This window comes from Crocodylus siamensis, chromosome 5 (assembly GCF_052110815.1).
Source record: "Crocodylus siamensis isolate JL-2025a chromosome 5, ASM5211081v1, whole genome shotgun sequence".
Classification (NCBI taxonomy): Eukaryota; Metazoa; Chordata; order Crocodylia; family Crocodylidae; genus Crocodylus; species Crocodylus siamensis.
Genome location: NC_143399.1, coordinates 116,979,321 through 116,997,365, shown reverse-complemented (window position 1 = coordinate 116,997,365; position 18,045 = coordinate 116,979,321). Strand labels below are relative to the sequence as shown.

At 41.9% G+C, this 18,045-nt stretch overlaps 1 protein-coding gene across 8 annotated transcripts in view; it reads right to left on the bottom strand.

Moving 5' to 3' along the window:
- The window catches only part of TPK1 (thiamin pyrophosphokinase 1), a 642,382-nt gene that overhangs the window by 220,406 nt on the left and 403,931 nt on the right, over positions 1 to 18,045 (bottom strand). For 7 of the 8 annotated variants that reach the window (XM_090050014.1, XM_090050010.1, XM_090050012.1 and 4 more), the window contains one exon: positions 2,610 to 2,705. The exons of the other annotated variant lie outside the window; for it this stretch is intronic. In XM_090050014.1, coding sequence (XP_089906140.1) covers positions 2,610 to 2,705 — 96 coding nt within the window. The remainder of the gene's footprint in view (positions 1 to 2,609; positions 2,706 to 18,045) is intronic. 8 annotated transcript variants of the gene reach the window in all.

Genomic DNA, 18,045 nt, shown 5'->3' with positions numbered 1-18,045 from the left:
TCCCAGCTCCTAGACAGTGTGCAGTGCCCTGCTGTGTTGTATGACATCCACACCATGGGGTAGCTGCTGCATGGGTGCCAAGTGAGCGGGGGGGGTGGGGGAAGGGAGGAAGGGGCGGTAAGGAGCAATCCTGCTGTCCCCCACTGCCCTGTGATGCACAAGCCTTTAGAGGCCCCAATCACCACTGTCAGAGCCAGTGATTGCAGGGGTTTTTTGTTTTGTTTTGTTTTTTTTAAAGTGCTAGGAGGCTGGGCCGGGCAGGGGATAGGGCAGGGCAGGGCAGGGCAGCCATGGGGGCTTCTCCTGTGGCTCCTCCAGCTGTGCCTGCCTCTGCCCTGGAGGGAGGAGCTGCGGGGGTTATGCCCTGCTGCTGCCTGCCCAGCTGGCGTGGACGGGGGAGGGCGTAATGTAAGTGTGGCATCCACATCAGCACTGGCAGCAAGGGCTCTGCCCTGCCGCCACTTGCCATCCAGTGCAGGGGGTGCATGAGTGGCAGTGCTGGGAGTGAGGGCTATGCCCTGCTGCCGCTTGCCCTCTTCTGCCTGGAGCAAGCTGCATCCGCATCCTGTTTCCCCCTGCCCCAGCAGGGCAAGCGGCACCAGGGCAGAGCCCCTGCTCCCAGCACTGCCATTTCCACATCCTGTGCTTGCATCCTGTGCCCCTCTGCCCCCCTCCCCAAGTAGCGCGTCCAGAGGCAGCTTGTCCCAGGCTTAGCCCCAAGCTGTCCCTCCCCGACGCCCCTTCCCTCCCTGGTCCCCCAACCCCAACAGGCTTATCAGCTGCTTGTTTAGTCTATGGCTGAATCTCCAAAGTAGCCAAATCTTTTCTGAATCAATTCGGAAGCTTTGAATTGATTCGAAGCTTTTACTTGGTTTCCCGATTCAATTTGGATTTGGAGATTCGGTCCCCAAATTGGGCCGAATCTCCTCTGAATCAAATCAGCTACCAAAGCTTTGCACAGTCCTGTTAAGTATTACTAAGTATCTCCCTCCTAACTGAAGTCAACAAGTATGAGGTATCTGTAAATCAGACTCTAGACATCAACATAGGCAAAAATGTATGTCAGCACTCTACAACTAGAAATAAATTATAATTCTGACACTGAACAGAGGGGAACTTCAACCCTAACTGAAGAATTCAAATGTGTGATGCAAGTTTGGATATCACATGGGCATTAAATATAGGTGGAATGAAGTAATAGTCGCTTCCAGGAACTCCTTTATGGCAGAAAATGCAAAGGCTAAAAGGAAAATGTATATTTTCAGTTAACCTGAAGAGATCAAGAGATGGCACGTTAGACACGTTCTGGAACACATACTCTGAGTGAAATATAGTCAGCTTTTAATAAATGTATTCCTTAGGCTGGAAAAAACTTGCCCTTTTCAGTTGTTGTATCGTCAGAAAAGCACCAGGTTAGTATTGAATTAAAAGTTGGTACCCTTAGGTGCCATTACATACAGTAGCACAACAATATAATTGAATAAAAGTAGTGTTAGGTATAGTGCTTTGGCATGCATTCTGAACAATTACTACAATTATACTTAGGTTAGTACTTCACAAAATGTCATCAAGGATTTGCAGTGCAATATCCTTCACCCAGCTGAATAATGCCTTACATTAGTAACTGAAAGTCTGAAAGGGAGATCAAGGCATTCAAAGATTTAAGGAGTTAGCTACTCGTTGTAGGAATGCATTTGAAAAATGTCTTATTCCCATTGCTATAACTTTGCATTTCAAATTTCTTGCAGCATCCCTGTGAAAACCAATTTTTGAACAGCACATTTACTGTAGCCCCTCTTCACTCAGGAATGTAAGTACAGCAGAATCGGATCCAAAGTCCTGGTTTCTATACTGTGATAGGGAGTCTGTATTTATGGCAAAGCAAGGCAAATGGGACACTGTTGGGAGATTCTTCATCCCAAGTACCTCCTCAGCACCAGTTCCTTTCCAGCTGCTTATGATAACCTCTTCTATCCAATGAATTCTCCTATTTATCTCCCAGAGAAGACAAGCAGGTGAGATCCCCCAAACAAAAAAAAGTGAGAGAAAAGGCAGTGCACTCTCCATCTGGTTTTACAAGAGAAGCAAGATCTAAACTCCTCTCTGTCCCCCTTGGGGTGACCCTTCCTTTTTCTGCCAATAACCCCCTTTTCCCACATCCCTTCTTTTTTAATAGGGACTTGCATAATGAGGTACTGCTCACCATGAGTATAAGTAGCAGAACAGTGTTCATTGCCTTATTTACTCTTCTGTCTAAGAAAGGCAACATCCAGATGGCCTCGGTTTGAAAGCTTATTTACATGCCCAAATAGGATCCTTGACTTGAATACCAGGGCCAGCATCCAGCCACAAATTGCTTTTCAGCACTTCATTAACCCAAAGCAATATAAACTGTCTTTCAAGGAAGCTGATGTTTGTTTGTCTAGCCACACTGGGTAATCTCACTTAGCAAGAGCATAGATATTTACTAGCTGTGCAGTAAAATATGGCAAAGATTCAGACTAGCTACAGTAAATAACCACTTCATTGCAGTGTACACTTGATGCAGAAACCTCATTGTGCTGGGGAGTTATTACTACAGAACACAGATGAAGATCCACTGGATTTACCTGCAGGTGCTTTTCTTCTATCCTTGTCTGGAGGATCTGAAGGCACTTGGTAAAGTCAGTCAAATCTTGATCCAGGGTCTCTATGAGCTCACACCCCTAGTGGTAAGAATAGAAATGAGAAGGAAAATGTCAGTTCTCTCTCAATTTCATGAAGAATGTCTGGTCTTCATGAATTTACCTACAGTAGACTTGCCCACAAGTCCTGGCATGAAGAGGCTGAGCCATAGTACACTTGATCTGAGTCTACTCGAGGCCAAAAAGCAATTAAGCTTAGCTAGGTATGAAAAGTCTTCCCAAACGCAAAAAATTGAAAACACTGCTGCCTACTTCCTCACACTGCCCATGCCAAAGGCCAAAAAATTAAAAAAATTTAATGCAGACACTGTTAGATTGGCACTGGGTGTGCCAATAATCACACATGAGACCAAGCACAATGCTGGTCACATCCTAGACACACACCGCGGGCCAGGCATGTTCTCTCTTCTTCCCTTGATGTGTGCAGAGCAGAGTTGAGTAGGTGGTGTATACTCATGGCAGTGTTCTTCAGCATTGTTGAAAGCAGGGTCAACATGCTCAAAGAGACTATTTGTGGGTGTAGCCGAGTATGATCCTCAACCATCTTGCCATATTGACATCTTTCTGAGGGATGAGAATAGCAAGTACTCAGCACTGTACAGGATCAGCAGTTGCTCTTGTCCTCTAGAGCAGTGCTTCTCGAAGTGGTGCCACAGTTCATACGTTCCAACACTCCAGGTGACGTTACGTTGTGCGAGGTGAGGAAAGAAAGAAACAGCTGGTTGCACATTTGTGTAGCGCTGTTACACGCAGTTGCTGCCCACTGGAAAAAAAATTGCCAGTCTGCCACATCAGATACTTTGAGAAGCACTACTCTAGAGTGCTGCAATCATTACATTTCTGCTACATATTGAAACGTGCATATAAATGTAAGGCCACAAAAACGTCACCTTCCTGAAACTAGTAAAGTTGTGTGAGTTAATTTGCAGTGATTTAATAATCAAACCTCCTTACCCCCTAATAAGTTACAGAAGTGAGGACATGTTAAAATGGGGCAGAAGCAGCAGTTCAGATTTCTTAATTCAGAGCTAAAACAATTTCTAAGCCTTTGCCAAAGAGCTGAGTAAGGAAAACTGAAGTATGTCTACCATATAAAGTTGCCATTCAAAGAGGTGTCAAGGATACAAAACACCCATGCAAGATCATAAATTACAATAAAAATTACACTTGCTAGATTTAGAGGTTCCCTTACCTACTACTTCAAGGTCTCTCTATAGCCTTCCTGGCTCTATCACTGTCTGACTCATTTTGTACTTCTGCCATGTACTATAGTGACTGAAAAGAAAATGAGGTTCTCGTTACTCATTACATACTTGTGTCTAAAATATGATGTATAAAAAGTTGGTAAGACAAAAGAAAACAAAGCTTGATAAAATTTCCCCACCTCTTTGGTTTACAGGTCTAGAAACTAGACTTTACTGGCACATCTTAAAAAAGATTTGCTTACTGTTTACATGTGCAAATAACAAAGCAGTGTCTCTTTTGACAGCTGATAACATTCTAAATGTTTTTTTCCAGGTGGCAACTGAAGTTAAAAAGGGGCGTATTATGCACAAGCAGCTTCCTCCCGACACAGGAACCTCCTAAGGTGCTATTCCTACCACAGTAGGAAGAACCTAGCATTGATGGCAGACTTTTGGCAGACTGTGGGAACACAAGCCACCCAACTTTAACAGAGGTAGAAAGGGCTGCAATGAGTCTGCTGCTGGTGGTGTTACACTCAGTGCCACCAATGCAAGTGTAACGCATGGAAGACACCAATACCTGGATGAGATCTAAGTTTTCTACCACTCAAGGAAAATACGGCTCCAGGTGGTTTGATGGAGTATTACTTAAAGGAGAAAGTCCTTGACAGTCTTAGTATTAGGTAACTTTTAAAAAAAATCATATATAACATTTTGTGTTCAGGAGAATCACGGGAAGAGGTTGGACGATCAGGGAGTATCTGGATGATCAGGGACAATCTCGGACACTGGTTTCCAACCTTCTTAAGTAGGAGATCACCTTTGGCATTTAAAAGCAACCCAAGATCTACCATGTGCAACTGCCACCCCTGCCCCGCCATGCCCAGCAGGTAAGGTTGTTATATCTTGTAGTTGTATGCCAGAGTTGATTATGTAGTTTTAGTAATAGGTTAGATAAGAACTTTTTGGGAAGGTTTGGATAAGAATAACCCAGGCTTAGGCAGAGGGCTAAACTAGATGACATTCAGAGGGCTCTTCTAGCCCTACTTTTCTAGGATTCTATGACATGTAAAATATATTTAATACTATGGACTAATGAGGAAACACACATCTTCTGCTGTTCGTTGCCTCTAAAATTATTACCAACTAAACAGAGTAGAACTTTGTAGCGATCCCACATGAATTCCACTAATGTTATGGCACTTAAAGTGGATGGTGAATGAATCCCTTGATAATCTCATAATAAATACATTCAGTTGATAAACTTAATTAGTCCCAGATGTTATTGTTATAAAAAAGTTTTTAAGTTTATTTCTGCAACACGTTATTACTTTGCATAACTACATTACATGGCACTACAGAATGCATCAAAGGCTCCAAACATCACAAAGCTGCTTCCAAATCCCACATTCTTGGGATCTACATTAAACATCTGAGTGCACTGTCATTTAAAAACTGAGGAAGTTCTACATGGCAAAGAATGCCCTGGAATTGATGTTTGGACTTGAATAATTCTGTCCTCTAAATGCAGCCACATTTCTGCACCAAAAAGCTTCCAGTCGGGATTCTCTTCAAAGCTTGTTTCTTCATCTGATGCCTGCAATAGTGGGTGTATGGAAGAATTCATTCCTGTTCACAAAATATAGACACTGGTGTTGTTGGGTCCCTGGAAGAGAAGTCTTCCCGTCAGATTGTTTTCTACCTGATTTGGAATCTTCAACCAAATGGTTTTCACAGGTTGGACCACCTCATTGATCCAGGCATAACATATGTTTGTCATCATACCTGATTCTTGGATTTTCTGCTCTTAAAAATGATCTCTTTTTAGTCTTCCCCAAAAATGACTAAACTTTGGGGTAACTTTTTTTTACCTGAAGGGGCTTACTTAGTTTTATTCTCTCTCATGCCGCAGGCTGTCTGACCTAACCAAAACAGCTGTGGTCTCAGTCATCAAACCATGGTCTCAAACCATGCATGCTGATTACAGAAAGTACATCATGCTGTTCAACATGATCAGCAAACTGTTTTTATTCTCAGGCTTTTGGACAACAAAGAGAAACTAAACAATTACAATAAGATGGGCACTCTTTAAAGGGTAGTTACATCTCACCAGTGAAGTTCATGAACCAAGAGCTGATAAACTGTGTATGTAAATCTGTTTAATTTTTTGCAATCTTTACATTTGAAAATCACAAGACATAACTCAAGGAGGTATTGCTCCAAACCTACAAAAGATTTTCATGTAGTTAATCATCTTTGTCAAAAAGTTCAACTGAACCCAAAACTGGGGAGGTTTTTGGTTCTTAGTGTCACATTTTGCTGAAAAGCCTAGGCAGCCTTTTTTGAACATGTTAACCTGACAAGTTGGAATAGACCTGCTAAATGGGATTCTTTAGCTGGAGCCCACTTGAGAAGGGGAGTTATATTATTCAGTAAGAGTTGGACAGACTCGTAATTTTCTATCACTAGTAGCAAGGGAGACCAAGTTATGACAGATTGCATGAACAGATATGCAGCCTCCCCATACCTTTAGATTTCCTTAATGAAGAAACCCTACATTTTCACAACAATTCTTACAACAATAAACTGAAGATGACAGATGATGACTAAATCAATGGCAGAGAAGGCTACTGCCAAGCTCAGGAAAAAGGATAAGCAGCAGTTGCTAACTCTTAAATTTACAGCAGAGAAGGAAGGTCTTTTATCTTTTGCCAGGACTATTCCTTGGCTCCACAGAGCTGCCAGAAATATGTGGTTTATAGGTACTGATTTATAAATAATAGATTTTAAACCCCCTCAGCACTTTTGAAGTATCCCTTTCTGCAATCACTAGCAGAGTCTAATCTCCTTGTAGCATAGTCAGTTTCTGGCAACTGCAGGCAGACTAGTTTTGCATCCAACCCAGGGAAGGTTAAACTGTTCCACTCTATTATTCCAGTGGGGGTTTATATCAGCTCGATTATTCTATATATTTTTTAGATTGCATATACACACAAATATACTTGTGAATACTCTACGTCTAACTTAAAGGGAAACACAATCATTTAAGAATAGCTACTACATGCTTCTTAGAAGAAGCAAGTTCAAAATGGTAGGAATGCAGAATGCTGCAGTGAAATACAGCAGCTCCTGGGGAAGTGCCAGATTTCCTGTATTTTTGAGTGCCAGCAGTAAATTGAGCCTTGCTAGAATCTTGTGCACATGGTCACTATTGATACAGACACACAATGACATGTTTATTCTGAAATATTTTCAATTTATTCCAGAGGAAAAGTGGGGTGTACACAAGATGCACAGCAACTAGTCTGGTGGAAACGCTGATCTCCAATGTAAATGTTATTTTGGAAGAAGCCAGCTGATCATTTTTTGTACATCTGTGTTGCATATCCACCACCACTGGCAATTTCAGTCTAAATAGCCTGCTCAAGGCAAACCAGATCTCCCAGCACCTACTGGAAAAGTGCTGTAATAGGGTCCACTTTAGGTATCCAGCTTGGGAGAGCCGATAGCATGTCTGCTCTTTTATTACAGAGTAAAATCTAGGCTCAATTACTTTTCAGTGAGCATGCGGCATGCCTGTACCTTATAAAAAAGCCTTGAAAAAAGATTGCTGTTATTAAGGATAGGTTACTGCACTCATGAAACTACAAAAAAAGACAACCCCCCAAAACAAACCAAATACGCTTTTGAGATTACTTGCAAAAAATCCAGTCACAACCTACATATTCCTACTCAAACTCCGCACTGAGTGAGCCTTCAGCAGTAAACCATATTCTCTTGTGGGTCCTATAGTATTTCATATTGAAAAATACAGAGAAAATTTTGTCACCAAAACTATTCCTGCTAGAGATTCACCACTCTCATTCACCACAAAAACAAAACAAAACTAGGGACCTACCAAATTCACCATCTTGTGGATTTGGCAGAAACTGTGAATTTGGTAGGTTCCCCGTGAAAAATGGAGTAAGTGTGGGGCTGTGAAAAAGCAGGAAAATGGCAATGAGCCAGTGGGAGGAAAAAAGGCAGCTACAAACAGAAAAGGGCAGGAAGCCCCAGCATCCTGGAGCACGTGGGGGAGGGAGAGGAAGGGACTGGCTGAGGGCTCCTGGAAGTCCTACCCCTCCCTGGAGGTTGACAAATGACCATCTGCCAATCTCCAGGGAGGGGTGGGAGCCCCCCACTCTGACTGGCTGAGGGGCCCCAAAGTCCTGCCCCTCCCCAGAGACTGAGGTGGCCATCTGTCAATCTCCAGAGAAAGGTAGGACTTCTGGGGCTCCTCAGCCAATCAGAGGCATTGGGGGGAGAGGAAAGGCACTGTGCTCCATCATGAAAATTGCACTAGCGCCACAAAATATGGAGGCAGCCTCCATGAATTAGGGAGGACTCTAAACAGAACTGCCTTGGAAAGTTTGGCTTTTTCAGAACTATTCTTGTTGCCAATCTCTTTATACCATCATATTTGGTACCAAGTTTAGCAAGAATGTTTTGAGGAAACTCATGTCAGTAGTTGTCAGATTTTCCTTCATCCTTTACATGACCTTGTCAGAATAATAGAACTTCCCATGGAAATTCATGATCATTGACTGATAAGAGGTTTTAGACAAATTTGTTACTACTGACAACCAAATCTAATATGTTATATTGCAGTTTCTGATTTTCTTGATCAGCATTTCAGCTACAGCTCTTGTCAAACCTCGCTGCATTATTCATGAATAACACAAAAATCTTCAAGACCAAGAACTTTCCATGGCAAGGGGGATTTAATGAAAGCTGTTATAATTGCAGCGCCAAGCACTAACCCTCGTAACATTATATATAACTTGTTAAAGTTAAGCTTTGAGAAGAAAACTAAACAGCCAAGCAAACATAACAATAGAAATGTAAAAAGAATTCAGTAGAAGAGAAGAAAACAGGAGATTGTATCTGGTGACCATATCATACAACAGGATGACAGAATGAGGCACCATAGGTTTAGGTATTGGTGTTCTGTCTCATTCCAACAGCAATAAATGGTTCATTATGAAGGAAGGAGTGTAGGTCAGACAAAATGTGATTCTTGAACCCTGAACCCAGTTTACTGAAATATCATCATCAATCTGAAAAACTCAGTCTCTTTCCTCTTTAAAAATATTAGGTAGCATAGTACTCTGCATATCTGAAGAAGAAAGTCAGTGGAGGAGTGCTAATTATCTACCAATCTCTCTAATACAAAGAAAATCATGTTTGTCCTATCTTCAAACCTTCATGCCTGCAAGAACTCCTAGTAACGTAGAACAGGGCTGTCCTTATCAGTGGCCAGGAGGCCACGTAGACCATAGGCTGCACATGATGGTGCTGATTGGCAGAGGTGCCCCAGTGGGGAGGGGAAATAGGAATGAGGGGACAATGGCCATCTTTTCTGCTGCCCTTTGTGCCACCCCACCAGTTGGTGCCTTCCCCCACCCAGGTGGGTTGCAAGGCTGGGGTGCAGCCGCAGGGAAGACCATTGGCTTCCATTATGGAGCCAACATTTTATTTTTATTAAGTTTTTCTTTTCCTGTTGATTTCATGGACAATTCTGAATTTCATTGTTTCTGTGAAATCTGCAAAACTGCGATTTAAGAAGACCACTAGGCATTACCCCTCCTTGTCCTCCTTTCAATATGAACTCTTGAAGGGAAGAAAGTGTAACTGTGCAGTGGCTTCCTTGGGTGAAAGGTGTCTTAAGTTCTGATCTACCTTTGTGGACCAATACAACAGCCTGCAACCTCCAGTTTTTGAACCACAGCCAATAATTTTGCACTCAGCCAATATAGTTATTTAAAGACATGCTAAAAGAATATGCCCCTTAATCTCAGCATAGGAATCTCAATTATGTTTATCAAATGATAGCCAGTGGCCCCTATTGTGCAGACCCAGCTCATTTCACACTGTCCATGTGCGCAGATGAGTACCCCAATGCAATCCCTTTGGAGCTAGAGACTGATTTTGAAACAGGGAGAGACTGAAACACCTCATGAGGTCTCCACAATAGCTAGAGTGGGGATTGGAACCAAAACAGCACATTTGGCTCAAGCAGCTGTGTAACAGATGAGGGTCATATATTTTCCACAGACCAGCAGCCACCAGAGGCTGATGTAGTATAGAATGGGCTCTAAAAACATGGAACAGAGGTAGGCTGATTAATTTGTTTGAATTACAAATCAGCAGGAAATTACTGAATCAAATATTTTTTTCACTTTTTTTTTTCTTTTGCAGAGGAGACCTGGGTTATTCTTTTAGGCATCTCAAATAGTGCCAAACAGAAAGTATTGAATGATTTTTTTCGGGATCAGGCTAAAGTAATTACATGAATTGCCTTTTGATTTTAGTATTAGAGAATAAAACAAAATACTCTAATTGGTGGAATGATTTTGGATTGTTAAATGGCACAAAATAATTAAGTGGAATGCACTCTCTTTCCAGTTTTTGGACTCAACATTTAAACTGTTGCTTAGCAGCTCTGCAGTTAATAGGGTACAGGCGGCATGGCCCTTCACAGCAGGGTGGCTGATGATTCGATTTGTTAAACTGCACCCTGTAAGTGGCATCGTGACTCAGATTAACCAATGCAATTTATTAATCAGGACTGTGTGTAGGCAACATAGGCCAAATACCTGAAGTCCTCACTGAAGTTAGGCTTTCATTAGTAAAAAGAGGTCACTAGAACCTGTTCATCAATTTTCACTAAGCACATGTAACACCATTTGATTTATTAACTAAGGATCACTGGGTGGCATGAAACTAACCCAGAAAATATATGTAAACATATGCACACCTCTGCAGATCCAAAGCGACATGAACTCGTCAAATTTGACAAGTGCTGGGGAAAAAGAAAAGCTTCACAGCTGAAATTCTGACTGCCAGCAGCTGCAGTATCTCCTCCCCTTTCTTATTTTGATAGGTTATTTTCAAAGTATTTTTTTTCTTTTTATGGGGCAGTACATGGCAATGAAGGATGGGCTTTTAAAAACCATATACTGAACTTTGGCAAAGCAGCAACAAAAAGAGTTGCCCACTTTATTTAACGTATCCCTTTTGATAGACTTTTTTTTTAAACAGATGGATTTTAAGAGATTTTAGTGACATCATAAATGTACAAAAAGTGAGAGATTGTTTCTTTACAGAATGGTAACAAAGCCTTCCTTTACCAATGAGGAGGAGCTGGGTACAAAAAAGTGCATTAGAGAGCATATTCAGGGCCCCAAAATAGGTTTGCAAGGTATATGCCAAATAGCTATCTGCATCAAAGCAAGTTGCCAGCCAGAGACATCCAGCTGCAAAGTAAATAAATGAAACAACACTTCTCTCTAGCATCTTCTATCAGAAGACTTCCAAGATAACTTTACAAATCCACCTGATTTGTATCCACCTGATAGGGCGGATATTACTCTCATTTTATAAATGGAGAAATAAAGGCAGAAGTTAAGTGAGATGTTGGTGTCATACAGCACCAGACCCAACTCCCTCTACCTTTCTGCATCACTCTAGAACTCGTGCATGTGCTACTTCTGCAATCTGATGCTTATAAGTGAGCATCACAACACAGCAATGACAGCCATCTGCTATTTTTGGATCACCTATGAAATTTCCCTTATGTGCCCTTCTCTGTCAGGAAAACAAAGAGGTTCAGGCAGAGCAGATTTAATTGGTGGTCAGGCTCATGTCTATCTTTAATATTTTATAAACAATTTGTCTGCCAAACTGATCTGACAGCTGACTGAGTCTCTAAATCCTCACCTTGACTTGTTAAGCCCCTTGCTCTGTTATTAAAATTGTAGTGTTTTGCTTGAAATAGTTCATGGTCATGGTAAGGCCTTTACAAAGAATGGAGGGGGCTGAAATAAAGGAAATCATACTTAAGTTATAGAATCAATAAAAACCACAAAGCACTGACCATTAAAGGTGTGATCCAAAGCACACTAGAGTCAAAGAGGATCTTTACAATGATTTCAGTGCACCTTACGTTAGGACCTTAAAGCTTTGGACACATTTGACAGTCTTCTTAACCATCGTTTCATTTACTGCAAATATTTTACTTTTGTTTTATATTACCCTAAGCAGCCTCCTGGAAATCCAATAGGAAAACAAAATGCCATCCAAAAGGACAAAGCATAACCCATTCCCAGAACAAAAGATGGGAGGCTTGCGACGTTCAAGTCAACATATCCGGCCATCCTTCAAACAAGGGGGGGAGGTTGGGTTGGCCTGAATTCCAGAGCTCACAACTCTTTGTGGTAGATAATCTGCCAGCAGATGCTTCTTTTTGAAAATTTAAGACTCCAGCTTGAGTGGCTCTGCTGATCTCAGCTGTGGCGTCACCACAGGGGAAGACAGACACAGTGAGGGACTTCGGTTAATAAGCAAGCTCTTTATTCTGAATGACCTTCAACTTTCCAAGCTGATTTAAAGTGTAGCGGCACCACAGAACGAGTGCCAAGACAGGCAAGGCAAGGATTTGAAGCAAGGTCTGTATCAGGAGAAATTGTTTGCAACTGCCTGGCCTAACATAAATGACAGCCTTAGTCACTATTGCTTCGTGACCTTCTAAGAGTGGCTGGAGATTCAACAGTGCTCTTGGACTATGAAAGTTTGTAGCACATAGCAAGCACAGAGCTTTAATTAGAGAGACTTTTTTTCCCTTAGCTTGTCAATTTCCTTGTAACTCTGGGCTTGATGACCAATCCCTCAATTCTGGAAAGATTTTGGATGGTTTCATAGTTTCATAGTTTCTAGGGTCGGAAGGGACCTGAGCAGATCATCTAGTCCGATCCCCTGCCATGGCAGGAAAGAATACTGGGGTCTTCTCAGCTCGTTGAAGTCTGCCCTCCTAAAATCTAGGGCCGCTTCCTTACTGCACGCCTTTGCCACCTTGCGCTGGATGGTGAATTCCAGCATCCAGCGGGTGAATCTGCAAGTTACTATTTACTAGCCATATTACAGTTGTTTCTCAAAACTCCAACTAAGAAAGGGGCCTTGTTGTACTAGGCATTGTACAAACACGTAGAAAGAAATGGCAAGCTCTCAAGACAGCAGCGATCTAAAATAAATATACAAATCAAATGGCATAGAGGGTTAGTGAGATGTTAATTGGCAGAAGGGAGAAATATAACAGTGCATGAAAATGGGAAGTAATGGGCTGGAAGGAAGTTGCCAGTGCACTTCCTTAAGAGGCAGTCTTGGGATCAAATTTATCTTGTATTTTCGTTAATGCTCTTGCCATAATAAGTAAGAGTGTGCCGATGAAATTTCTTGGGAGGCATCATCAAAGCACTGATGGATCAGCATATCACGCAAGAAAAATAAAATGACCTTGAGGAATGGACCCATAAAAATTGGAAGAAATTCAGTAATACAGAGTTGTGCTCTTATAGATTAAAAATAAAATTACTGCTATAAGCTTTAAGGTCATCAGTTCAAAGCAAGTCTTGTGTATAAAAAAGGCTTGCATGTATTAGCTGATCACAGGACAACTACAAGGCATAACTGTGACACGACTATGAAAAAGGTAAATGTACCCTATGATCATAGGACACATCAGGCAAAGGTGTTACCAGAAGAGGTAAAGAAGAATTAAAGGCACTGTCTGAGGCCCTCAATGTATACAATGCTGGCTTCCCCTGTATAGACAAAATTAAATTAAACTGGAACTGTGCAGAGATGGGTTACTAGTACAATTAAGTTAAAAAAACAGCCTCTCTTAAGAAGACAGAACAGCTTGAGTTTTCTTCAAAGAAAACTATGTCTCAGAGGTCAAGAGAACTGCCAGAGGTGAATCTGGGTTAGACCTGAAAAAGGGTATTAACATAGCAAAATAGGTTCTTCAGTCATATAAACTGAGAAGGACAAAGAATGAAAGGGATAGCCTACCATGCAGTGAGGATGAGATAGAGATTAAGGATGATCTAGGTATGGTGGAAACACAAAATGTAAATATTTCTGCAGTTTCAATATGGACCGTGATTCTCAACATATGGGTATAGCTCTGAATATCCCTTAAAGGATGGCTAATGACCAAAACAAAAGGAAAGGAAAAACCAAAATCCCAGCTTTATTGCAGCTCCTCTGACAAAGACCAAACCTTCCCATTCCATATCCCTAAATACTCCCTTAATTGTCTAACAATCCAGTAAATACAGCAATTTATGCTCTGCAATAAGCATAAAAAAGCTCTTTGCAAATGATCCTTTGTTTTACATCCATTACTATAATAACTTCATATTCCTTTAAGAGAATGTCAAACATATGTTATGTCTGGATAAAAAGAAGGGAGAAACCAGGTGTTTAATTTTCCTTAAAGTAGGCTTTGCCCCAAATAATGCTGTGAGAATGAAAGTTTCATTTAACATAGACCTACAAAGACAAATACTATTTGCAGATTTATTTTTGGCATGGGATAAAACTGCAATTTAATAGAAATGAAACCTCCTTCCAAAGATACTCATATCTTTGGAACATATCTATGGAAATATAACCTATATCATAATATTTTCCAATGCACTCTGATGTTTTCCATTACATAAGGAGTTTTATAGCCTTTACTTTTTGTCTGGTGCTTTAGTGTCAGGGCTGGCCATTAGTGGCTGAGCATTAGGAATCAATGCTGTCTACTGCAACGACTCTAAAACAGGGTTTGCAAACCTTTTCCAGATGCAGACAAGAATGACTCACCTCGGGTCAAGACAAAGACAGGTGCTAGGGCCCAGGCGCCAATGCCATTTATCCTTGAAGTGGCATGGGGAAAGCGCCACAGCTATGTTGACCATCCTGGAAATCTGGGATGTCATCTGGGAAATCCAGGACACTGCTCCCACCCTCACGCTCTCACAAGTTGGCAGGGCACGGCTTTGTGCCTAGCAAACAGCAGTGCCTGCCTGCCTGCCTGCCAGGTGCTCCATGCCACTCCAGCTCCCGACAAAACTGCACCCCATACCACTGAATTTTGGGAACGCCTGTTATAATGCTCAACAGCCAGCCGGGACCCGCCTCTGAAATCTGGGACCGTCCTGGCTAAAATGGGACATATGGTCACCCTAGCTGCAGCTGAAGCCCTCTATCTGCAGGCTGGATCCAATGGTTCTGCGGGCCATAGGTTGCCAACCCCTGCCCTAGAATGATAGAAAAACAGAATATTAGGGTTGGAAGAGACCTCTGGAGGTCATCTAGTCCAACCCCCTACTCAAAGCAGGACCAGCCCCACATATATCATCCTAGCCAAGTTTTTGTCTAGGCATGTCTTAAAATCCTTTAAGGATGGAGATTCCACCATCTCTCTGGGTAATTTGTTCCAGTGCTTTACTACTCTCCTATCAGAAAGTATTTTCTAATATTTAACACCTAAACTTCCCTTGCTACAGCTTGAGACCATTGTTCCTTGTTCTGTCATCTGCCACCACTGAGAACAGTGTAGCTCCATCCTCTTTTGAACCCCACTTCAGGTAGTTGAAGGCTATTAAATCCCCTCAGTCTTCTCTTCTCTAGACTAAATAAGCCTAGTTCCCTCAGTCTGTCCTTAGAAGTCATGCGCCCCAGCCCCCCCACCATTTTTGATGCCCTCTGCTGAACTTGTTCCAATTTGTTTGCATCCTTTCTGTAGGGGAGGGCCCAAAACTGGAGACAGTACTCTAGAGGTGGTCTCACCAGTGTGGAATAGAGGGGAATAATCATTTCCCTCCATCTGCTGGCAATGCTCCTACTAAAACAGCCCAGTATGCTCTTAGCCTCCTTGGTAACAAAGGAAAACTGTTGGCTCATATTCAGCTTCTTGTTCACTGTAACCCCCAGGTCCTTTTCTGCAGAGCTGCTTCTTAGCCAGTCAGTCCCACTCTATACTGGTACATGGGATTGTTCTACCTTAAGTTCAGGACTTTGCCCTTCTCCTTATTGAACCTCATGAGATTTCATTTGGTCCAGTCCTCCAATTTGTTGAGAGATCTCTAAATGCTAACCCTATGCTCCAGTATAACTATTACTCCTTCCAGCCTGATGTTACCTATATACTTGCTGAGGATGCACTCCATCACATCTTCCAGGTCATTGATGATGATTGTCTCTTGTTTGGAATGCTCTATCATCCCTGGAGCACTTAGTGCTGGCTTCTTTTGAACCAGACAGTATAAAGTTCTTACATTCATTACTCTGAAGTGGGCATCTAGTTCTCTGTTAATGAATACCTGAGTTGTAGAAAAGTCCTCCTTTGATTTTGTTTGATCTCCAACTGACTTTCTATTCTTCTGTGATTGGATGGCCTTTTTGAAACCCAAATCTTTTGTCCCCCAGTGTAGGCCATCACATATAAAAACTGCACAGATGCAGTTTAATGCCATAAAAGGATTTTATTGGGCAGGGAGAGATGCCAAGTTCATGATGTTTAAGACTGAAGTCTCTTTCGTTTGGAAAGCAGGACATAGGCAGCAGGTATACCACCTTCTAGCACTAGTTTATCAGATTGCCTAAATCCTGACATGGCCTATTTCTAGCACTAGGATATACATAGAGAAGGGTAATTCAAAATATAAACCTGTTACTTTCATCCAGAAGATTCCTTAAATATACCACTTTAACTACTGGCAAAAAGAAAGCACAGATGAAAGATAAACTGCTTTCCAATGAATAATCTATGTGCAAAGCTCATGTCTTGTGCTTAAATAGATGCTTATGACCAAAATGTCAGTTCTGTAAATGGCTTTTGAAGTTAAAAGGCGCATTACTATTTACCTTAGCCACAGTGATTCATACTGATGACCCTGAACTTTGATGAGGACAAGAATTGTAGAGATTTAATGGATTTTTCAGCTTCAATGGTTTCTTAATCTTTTGGTAGGCTGATTTAAACAGGCTTTGCCCATTCAAAAGAAGGTTAAGTGAACTGTTCAGTATATCAGCCAAATAATACTATGAACCTGACAAAAAACAAAAACCAGCCATTTAAACAATTTCTCTGACAAAAACCACCAAATCACTTGGGAATTCTGTACAGAACAACTGATCCACTGACATTTGGACAGACAGAAGGGAAATCTCAGAAAAAATATGCCACTCCACCTGCAGAAAAGCTGACTTTTGCTGTTGAGCACTGCATTGGCTATCAATTCTGGATGAAATTCAAGGTGTTTGATTTATTTTAGCATTCTCTAACTCACTGAGAGTCTGATTATCTTAAACTCTCTCATTCACACAGCTGTTGGATTTGTAATCAGTGGTGAAATGCAAGCTCAAGTCCAATTAACTGAAGCTGGAAGATGCCAGGGAATCATTTGCAGCTAGGGGTCTAACTCTAGAAAGCATTTCCAGGCTTGGCCTGGGCAGCTACCAGGTCTGTCTTCTGGGTGCATTTTGCTGGCTGCCTTTTTCCACAGGTGGAACATGTAGATTTATGGGCAAGTGATACAGCATGCAATTGGGTAGCATATCTTTCCCCATACCTCTGCTGTGCAGGACTCAGTGAAGACCTGTTCAGCTAGATATCTGAGTAACTGATTTATTGTGTTGGGAGGCATTTACATTCTGTACCTGTATGTTTTAGATAGTGTGAGGTGCCTCAAGGTTTGAGCAAATGCCAAATATATCAAAATAAATCAAATAACATAGAGTTGGGTAACAGCAGCGGCTCGGCAAGCAGCACAGTGCATTGCTATACAGCATGGTGAGACCCCTCCCTGCTTGTTCCCTCAAGATCTCCCATTAGCGGGGGTATCCTGATCCCCTAGATGCCCATATTGTTCTCCAGAGCTTGTCAATGACAGGTTTAGCACTCCTGCAGATTGCCTGTTCCCTTGTGCATAGCTATTAAATAAACGCACATATATACATATCCTCTATGTAGGGACACTGTCCCATTTGTAACTGTATGGTTTTCTATGTCTAACAGGCCCTGTTCAGATGTCCTTATGTTAACTGAGTGATCTTTCTGTTAAATACACCTGTTACATAATGTATGTTGGGGTAGGCAAAATACAGCCCGTGGGCTGGAACCGGCCTGCCAGCTGATTGGATCCAGCCCATGGGGGATGCCCACCAATTGACTGAATCTGGCCTGTGACTGCCTCCACAGCGCTCTACCTGGGGCTTCCCTTTGTGGCAGGAAGCCACCTTTGTTTCTCTCCAAAATCTCTGCTCTGTGACAATTTGATTAGGATGGGCCCAGCAGAGGAGACATA